The 8,933-nt window shown below is 48.1% G+C and overlaps 1 protein-coding gene across 1 annotated transcript; it reads right to left on the bottom strand.

The window, feature by feature from the left end:
• Positions 1 to 1,137: 1,137 nt before the first annotated feature.
• Positions 1,138 to 6,524, bottom strand: pnp4a (purine nucleoside phosphorylase 4a). Its single transcript, XM_007908677.2, has 6 exons — positions 6,277 to 6,524; positions 5,822 to 5,985; positions 4,911 to 5,014; positions 3,761 to 3,936; positions 2,632 to 2,822; positions 1,138 to 2,292 (listed from the first exon to the last, which is right to left on the bottom strand). The coding sequence occupies exons 1-6, from the start codon at positions 6,297 to 6,299 to the stop codon at positions 2,078 to 2,080; spliced, it is 873 nt and encodes a 290-aa protein (XP_007906868.1). The 5' UTR covers positions 6,300 to 6,524; the 3' UTR covers positions 1,138 to 2,077.
• Positions 6,525 to 8,933: the final 2,409 nt, after the last annotated feature.

Consider the following 8,933-nt stretch of genomic DNA (forward strand, 5'->3'; position numbering starts at 1 on the left):
CAGACCAACAATCATTCCCCCAAATAAAACAGTTCACTCACTTCCCGCCTGTGTGTCAGACATTGTTAGGAATAAGGAATTCGGGCATAGGAATTCCTAGACGAAAAAAGACCAAGATCCATCAAGTTCACCTTCTACCACACAATACAATACAAAATTACATTTGTACAGCGCCTTTCACATCGGGAGAACGTCCCATGGCACTGGACAGTCAGGGATTTGGACCCAAGCTGGGGGTCGGTATCGGGCAGGGTGGAGGGCAGGGAGGGTAGGAGGATGACCTGAGGCGTGGTCAAAGAGGAGGGTCTTGAGATGGGTCTTGAAGGAGACAAGAGAGGGGGTGAGGCAGATAGACTGTGTGATAGATTTACAGAAGGTGGGGGCACAGAGGCTGAAGGCCCGCCCGCCAATGGTGGGGTGGGCAAGGCCCACTGAGCGGAGGGAGCGGACAGGTTGGTAGGGGGTTAGGAGGTCAGAAAGGTAGAGAGGAGCGAGGCCGTGGAGGGCTTTGAAGGTGAGGACCAGGATCTTGAATTGTAGTCGCATACGATAATAATGGAGATGTTGATAGCAATTAATTCTATCTGTATGGATTAGTCAGTGGAAAGTTTTGGGAACCTTAGATCCAAAGTTGCCTGGTTCTTGCAAGCATATTGCATGTGTCATGCCTCAAATTACTAATATACTATATCCCCAAATATTAATTGTTTTGTGAAAATTACCTACAAAACACTCAATCACTACACTTTACAGTAGAAGTCCGGCAAAACGATTTGAGATGTCCTTCAGGCATGAAAAGCGCTGTGTGAAACGCAAAGATTATTATTTATTACAGTTCTACACTCCCATTTTCGCCCACAAAATACACAGTCACTGCACTTTATAGGTTATTCTGTGAAGCGATTTGAGACGTCTCAACTATGCGATAAGGCGCTGTATCAAACACAAGGATTGTTGCTATTATTATTATAAACATTCCCATTTTCCCTGGTAAACTTTACGTACAAAACCAGACCACCACCACCAAAATCACATTTGTATAGCACCTTTCACGTCGGGAGGACATTCCAAGGCACTGGACAGACAGAGTTACGGACCCTGTAGAGGAAGAGGAAACTAAGAATGAAGAGCCTGATAAACAGGGTGAGACACCTTTCTTTATTGCCCTCAATGAACATTTCTTTCCCTCACCCCTGAAACTGCCAACATTGTCGCAGAGATGTTTGACCGAACCTGCTGAAGTACTTGAGCTGAATTTATTATTGGTTAGTAGATTGCAATTTTTTGGGGACGTGTTTCTCCGTTTTGTCTCCTCAGTCAAATATGCTGATGACACTCACCGTCACTCACTCCCAATGTGGATTAAGGCCACTTGGCGTGAGACTATCAAAGAGGCTGTGGGACTCTTGCCCTTCCCTCTCTCTCCCTCCCTCCCTCCCTGCACTGGAGTTGAACTCCTTGAAGGAAAGGAGGGAATTGGTGGGAAGATGACTGGTGAGATGAGGTTGGATGGGAATCAGTCACTTGTTAAATATTATCATCTATGTGATGCTTCGGAACAGCACTTCTTAATAGGAAACCTGACTCCTTCTGATAAATGGAAGGAAATGGCTGTTGGAGGGCGCGGATGGAGTTGGGGGCGGGGGGGGGGAGGGTTTGGGGTTGAGAGGAAAGGCAAGACGGAGGGACTACTAACCGGGGAGCTCTTTCAGAAAACCAGCAAAAGAATAATGGGCCGAATGGCCTCCTTTCTGTGCTGCAAATTTCCACAGTTGTGCAGAGTTCCTGCGGTTTGGGCTGAGGTACACCCTTACAGAGGAATCCAATCAGAGATCGTACTGGATTACCCTCACCCCCATCTCCCCCAACACGAGTTGGCTTGGAAAACTCCTGAAAGTAACGCAAAGCCAGTAAGGTTGGGAGTGGGAGGGTGTGTGCGTGTGGGGGTCGGGAGGCAGATCAGTGTTGTTGTTCCAGTGTTGTGGTGGGGCGGAGGGTGGGTGATGTTGGTGGGGCTGAGGGGTGGGGGTGTCTCTAGCCTTCAGTCTGGCCCCTATGTGGGTCCTTGATGCCTTTGTTAGCAGGCGGTGCTGAATTCCATGCGAGCCACCAGCTCAGTGATCAGCCTCTGCAGCAACGCCGCTCTCTTCTGACTGATCTCCAGCACTGCGGCGTGGCCAGGCACCTCCTCACGGCCGTACTCCTTCACCACTTCGTTGGTGATCAGAGAGAGTCCGAACACCCGCATGCCACAGTGCCTCGCCACCACCACCTCTGGGGCCGTGCTCATCCCTGCCGGGTTAGACATTCATTAGTCAGTAACAATAATAATCCTTGCACGTGGAGTCCTGTAGCGCAGTGGTTAGAGCCCTCACCTCGCAAGCGAGAGGACCTGGGTTCGATTCCCAGGCCGGGCGAAACCTTAGGGAAGGTTCCTTACTCCACACACACGCACACACACTTCTGTTTACCCAGCAGTAGGAATTCGGCCGTTAGGCAATTAGCGGTTTGCTTTCCCGTTATTGTTAGTTATTGTTGTTGCCGCAATGGGAAAAGCAGAGGACAAGACAGTGGAGGGAATTGGAGACCAGATAAAGGATCTATTAAACTCTACAGAACAAAGGCACGTACCCACAGCATCGACTCCCAGCTTGTGGAGCAAACAGGCTTCAGCTGGTGTCTCAAAAGTTGGACCGCCCAGCATGCAGTACACCCCCTCGTGCATGATGTTTGAGCAACCCAGCTCCTTACTGAGGTCCATGGTCAACTTACAGAGACCTCGGTCGTAGGCATCGGACATGGAGGGGAACCGGGTACCAAACCTGCAACAACAACAATTATGGCACTTGAAGACAGAGAACAGGATGTTAAACTCTGCAAAGTTGGACTTCTAATAATCTTTGCATTTGATACAGCGCCTTCGAGACGTCTCAAAGCGCTTCCCAGCATACACTGTAAAGTAAGTTGACTGTATTTTGTGAGCAAAACGCGGCAGCCATTTGCACACAGCAGCGTCCCCACAAACAGCCGTGGAATGAGCGACCACATTATTATTTTTTTTTGAAGGAATTATTAACCCCGGAAAAACAATCCACCAATCGACTAACAACCGGGTTCCTACTGGTGGGTGCAGAGCAGCAGATACCAGATACCGGAGGAGTCAACAGACCTCATCGACGGTGAAAGAACTCGCCTCACAGGACCCGGGTCAATTCCCGGGCAGGGCGAAACCTTAGTCAAGTTTCTTTATTCCACACGCGTCTGTTTACCAGCAGTAAGTAGGAACCCGGTTGTTAGTCGATTGGCGGATCACTTTCCAGGGGTAATAAATCCTTCAAAAATAACAATAATAATAAATTGGTCACTCAATCCACGACTATTTGTGGGGCACTGCTGTGTGCAATTGTCTGCTGCATTTTGCCCCCAAAACACACAGTCACTCCATTCTACAGTGTATTCTGCGAAGAGCTGAGACATCTCGGAGACGTGATAAGGCACTGTATCAAATGCCAGGATTATTATTATAATTATTATTATCAAATAAGAATGTAAGCATTTTCTGGCAAAAGAAGACCAAGGTCCACACAGTTCGCCTTCCGCCATCCTGACAGTCGCTTGACATGTCGTGTCCCAATCTATACACTGTATCGGGAGATATTATTTTCCAATGGAAATCTATCTAATGGAAGTATTATTATTAATGTCATCTCTTACCACGAGTGAGCGGAGGACAAGAGCAATCTGATCAGTGGCCACGTACCGTTCGTCATTGGGCCCACACAGTGGGTGCTGTCCGCTGAAGCCGGGCACATTAATGTGGTCCTTGATGACCATGATGTCCCCGGTCTTGTAGCCATCGGCGATTGAGCCGGCGGCATTAGTAACTATCAGGATTTCCACACCCAGCAATCTGAACACCCGGACAGGAAACGTCACCTTGGATACGGGAGGGAAGGGGAGAGGTGGGGAAGAGAGGTATGGATTAGTCCTGGTCAGAGGTTTCTCAGTTTCACAGCTAAATCGCAACTTGCAAAACACCCGCGAAAATAACAACAACTTGCACTTATATAGCGCCCTCCACGCAGGGCAGTGTCTCAGAGCGCTTCACAGCGCCGAAGCCAGACTCCGAGCCGGGGCTGGGAGGCGGGAGGGGGGTATGAGGTGGCTGTAAGCACTGGTCGAAGAGGAATGTTTTCAGGCAGAACAGGTGGGCAAGGTGGAGGGATTGAGGGAGAATGTTCCAGAGTTTTGAGGCAATGTGGATGAAAGCACGACCTCCGACGGTGTGGCAGAGGGTGCAAAGGACGAGCAGGAGGCTTTTTTTAAAAAGGATTTATAATAATAATACCTGCATTTGATCCCGAGTCTTTTCAAGTCTTCAGGACGTCTCAATGCACTTCACAGAATAATAATAATAATAATAATCCTTGCATTTGATATAGGGCTTTTCACGTCTTCTAGACGTCTCAAAGCGTTTCACAGAATATGCTGTAAAGTGAATTGACCATATATTTGTGGGCAAAACTCGGCATCCAATTGCACACAGCAGCGTCCCACAAGCAGTCGTGGATTGAGTGACTAAATTATTATTTTTCGCCCTGCCCAGGAATCGAACCCGGGTCCTCTCGCTTGCGAGGCGAGTGCTCTAACCACTGAGCTACAGAACTCCACAAATGTATATGTATATAATAATGATAATAAAAGAATTGCATTATTACAGCCCCTATAATTTTGAAATGCTGCATGAAAGATTTGTAGGCAACTGCAGCAAAAATACAGTAAAACACAACAACAATGTGGGAAAAACGCAACAAATGGACCAACTGGAGGAAAACGAGAGTTCCTCTGTGAGGAATGGATTCCCTTCAAACTTGTTCAGTGAACAATGTGTGGTTGCATTGTTGAATTACCTTGGCAAGACTGTAACCTTCATACATGTGGAAACGGCCTTGCATGCACACACATGGCTTCCCTCTCAGATCCCCAAACACCAGTCTGCCAGCGTGGCCTTGAACTGGGCAAAGCGAGAGAGACAGAGCGAGAGAGCGAACAAGCGAGAACGTGAGAGAGCGAGAAAGCGAGAGAGAGAAAGAGATAGAGAGAGCGAGAGAGAGAGCGAGAGAGAGAGCGAGCAAGAGAGAGAGAGAGAGAGCAAGAGAGAAAGAGAGCAAGAACGAGAGAGAATTAATAATAATAATAATAAATCTTGCATTTGATATAGCGCATTATCACATTTTTGAGACGTCTCAAAGTGCTTCACAGAATATATTGTGAAGTGAATTGAATGCAGCAGCGTCCCACAAACAGTCGTGGATCGAGCGACTACGTTTTTTCTGTTGAAGGGATTATTATCCCTGAAACGTGATTCTCCAGTCGACTAACAACTGGGTTCCTACTTACTGCCGGGAAAACAGAGGGGTGTGTGGGGACTAAGGAAACTTGCCTATGGTTTTGCCCCACCCAGGAATAATAATAATATAATAATAATCCTCGCATTTGATATAGCGCTCTTTACGTCTTCTAGACGTCCCAAAGCGCTTCACAGAATATACTGTATAGTGAATTGACTGTATATTTGTGGGCGAACGCGGCAGCCAATTGCGCACAGCAATGTCCCACAAACAGTCATGGATTGAAAATGACCAATTTATTATTTTTTTTTTGGAGGGATTATTATTAGGCTCTGTGTGGAGTAAGGAAACTTGCCCAAGGTTTCGCCCGCTGTCTGGAATCAAACCCAGGTCCTCTTTCTTGCAAGGCGAGCGCTCAAACCACTACACTACAGGATTCCACCAAAGGGGGAAAGAAAGGGCTTCGCTACCTGTGCTCTGTGGGAAGTTGGGAATGTTGGCGTATTTGAAGGATTCCTGATTTTGGAGTGCCTCAGCCAGCAGTCCCAGTCCAGAGCCGCAGATTATCCCAACCTTCGGCCGGTGTTTGGTGCTGGCCAGCAGCCAGTCCGCAGTCTCCTGGTACGTCTCGTAACTGCAGAGAGAAATACTGTCTGTTACAGGGTAGTCTGGTAGCAGAGTGGTCAGTATGCTCACCTCGAAAAGCGAGAGGACCCGGGTTCGATTCCCAGGCTGAGCAAAATCTTAGGAAAGTTCCTTGCTCCACACACACGCCTCTGTTTACCGAGCAGCGAGCAGGAACCTGGTTGTTAGTCGGTTAAAGAATCGTCAGCCACCAATAATGCATTGGATTACGTGGTGAGTTATCACTGAAGGATGTTAAGAAACACCTCCCAGGTGAGTCTAACACCTCGCTGACACTCACCAAATCCGGTCTTTAGCGAGCATGATGTCAGTCAGCCTTCAGTGCTTAATGTAAATGCAGAACACTATCCGATGTTGCAGAACCTTCCAGAAAGGGCTTTCCGTCGGTCCGTTAGTCCGTCGGTCAGTCAGTCAGGGCAAAGCACACAGGCACAGTCATGCAGTTACACAAACAACACAAGCCGCCGGTGCCAGCCCCGGTCACTGCTGTACTCACAGCCTCGACCTTCAACCCATTTAAATACCCAACTTCCCAGATTTTGAAGTACAACCATGAAATTTGCCAATTGGCTCGTCAGGGAAGCCGGGGTGCAATTGGCTGTGGGGGGAGGTACATCTTGCTGGGGGGGTGTGGATGAGTGGGGTGTGGGTAGGGATGGGGGGGAAGGGGGTGGAGTGTTTTATTGCTGGGTATGATTTAATTTTCCGGGGTGGGCGGGGGAGTGGGGATATTTATTTCCTCCTCGTTTCGCAAGAAATTCGAGTTGAGTCATTAATGAAACCTTTGTGACAAACAGCACAAGTTGTTCTGTTCCGTTATTTTCGGTCAGACATTAACTCTGAAGAGCTTGTTCTCTCTCCCTCACTCTCTATTCCATTTTGCCAAAGCTTTTCGAGATAACAGAGAACTTAATGCTTTGTCGAGGGCAGTAACTTTGTATTTTGCGGATGAAACGTGGCAGACAATTCTGTGTCTCACAAACAGGCGCGGAGCAAACACAGAAGGAGACCATTCAACCCAACGGGTCTGTCCTGACTCTCAGGGCAAGATGTGCTCTCAATCCCACTGCCCTGCCCTATTCCCAAGGCTCTATCTTTCAAAGGAGTGATTTTATGGAGTCCTGTTAGCGTAGTGGTTAGAGCGCTCGCCTCGCAAGCGAGAGGACCCGGGCTTGATTCCTGTTCAGGTCAGAGGAAACCTTAGGCAAATTTCCTTACTCCACGCGCCTCTGTTTACCTGGCAGTAAGCCGTTTCGTTAAGTCGATTTGCGGATCACCCTGCGAAAAAATAAAAAATTGCTCCCTTAGTGGGACACTGCTGTAGGCAATTGGCTGCCTCGTTTCATCCATAAAATACACAGTCACTCCATTTTACAATGTATTCTGTGAAGCACTTTGAGACGTCTCAACGACATGATAAATGCAAGAATTATTATTATTGTTATTAATGTTATCTGGGGGATTGTCAGCCAGGACACTGGGGGAGAGAAACTGCCTTCTCTTTTTCGATAGCCTTGACAGATAAACGGTTTGATGTCTCAACTGAAGGACAGCGTCTCCCTCCACCCCCAGCCCTGGACTGGAGCGTCAGCCTGGACTGTGAGCTCAGAGAACCCCCCGATGGAGGGATTGAACCCAGTCGATCAGCTGGTGGGGGAATAAAATGGGGGGAAAAACCCTGCAAGAAAAAAAAAGGTTCAAAAAGTGTCTTTGGAAAGAAATAAAGGGTTAACGAGGCTAAACCCAGACATTTCTCATCCTTTGTGTGAGTTCGAGTTTAGCCGAGATGTCAGTAATTGGGAAAGGATGACTGGCTCATGATCAGACGTTGAGTGGACACGATTGAATTACTTCAACAGCCTCTTACAGTCGTGTGTGAGGCTGAAACAAAGGGGAGTTCTACTTCCCCTCGTTCTACCCCCTCTCCTCAATTCTCCCCTCCTCCCCCTCTCTGGTGCACCCCCCCACCCCCTCTCCAGGCTTCAACCACCCCGGGTCCTCTCGCTTGTACGAACCACTAAGCTACAGGGCTCCCAAAGTTTACTTTGAAGTGACTGTGTACTTTGTTGGCAAACGCGGCAGCCAGTTTGTGCCCAGGAACGGTCCACAAACAGTCCCACGACCGTGACTGATCGTTTTATCTGGAGGATCTGTTGGCCAGGACAAGGGGGGAGAGAGAGACTCCCCTCTCCTATTCCGAGAGCATTGGACGGGGAGGAGGGAGGGAGGGGGGTGGTGGAGGGGAAAGGGAGGTCGTCTTTTGAAGCCGACCTGATCACAGACACAAACGGGACCTGGAGGAACGATGCCTCAAAAACAATCGAAGAGTTAAAAATGGATTGAAGTCGCCCTGGAAACGTGTCAGAGGCCGTGCTTCACATGGGTGTCATGTGCCAGCGCTTCCTAACTCAATTCATTTGCATTTTGTTGCTTATTACCATCTGCAACCAGAGTCTCTCCAAAGCTTTTCAAAGTAATAATAAGTCCTTTGTTTGACATAACGTTCCTTACTCAATTTCTGGAATGTCCAACGAAACATCTCAAACAGGCAGTTGCTGTCAATCGGAGTCCAGTAGCTCAGTGGTTAGAGCCTTCGTCTCGATAAGCGAAAGGAACCGGGTTCCATCGCTGGGCAGGAAGAAACCTAAGACAAATTTTCTTACTCCACACACCTCTATTTACCCAGGAATTTAACCACTTGTTAGTCAATTGGCCGATTGCTTTCCGGGGGCTAATGATCCCTCAAAAAAAATGTGGTCACTCAATCCACGACTGTTTGTGGGGACACTGCTCTGCGCAATTGGCTGCCCCGTTTCACCCACAAAAATACATAGTCACTCCATTCTATTACACCCCATTACAGTACATTATAAAGTGAAGCACTTTGAGACGTCTCAACGATGTGATAAGGCGTTATATCAAATGCAAGGATTATTA

This window comes from Callorhinchus milii, unplaced genomic scaffold (genome assembly GCF_018977255.1).
Source record: "Callorhinchus milii isolate IMCB2004 unplaced genomic scaffold, IMCB_Cmil_1.0 Scaffold18, whole genome shotgun sequence".
In the NCBI taxonomy this organism is placed as follows: Eukaryota; Metazoa; Chordata; class Chondrichthyes; order Chimaeriformes; family Callorhinchidae; genus Callorhinchus; species Callorhinchus milii.

What these genes read in the sequence shown, in the direction of transcription:
- pnp4a (XM_007908677.2), bottom strand. Translation starts at nt 6,299, where the DNA reads ATGCTCGCTAAAGACCGGATTTG. An exon ending in AAGGTTACAGTCTTGCCAAG is followed by an intron (nt 3,937 to 4,910) that starts GTAATTCAACAA and finishes CCCGTATCCAAG; the next exon opens with GTGACGTTTCCTGTCCGGGT. An exon ending in TGTGGGCCCAATGACGAACG is followed by an intron (nt 2,823 to 3,760) that starts GTACGTGGCCAC and finishes TTGTTGTTGCAG; the next exon opens with GTTTGGTACCCGGTTCCCCT.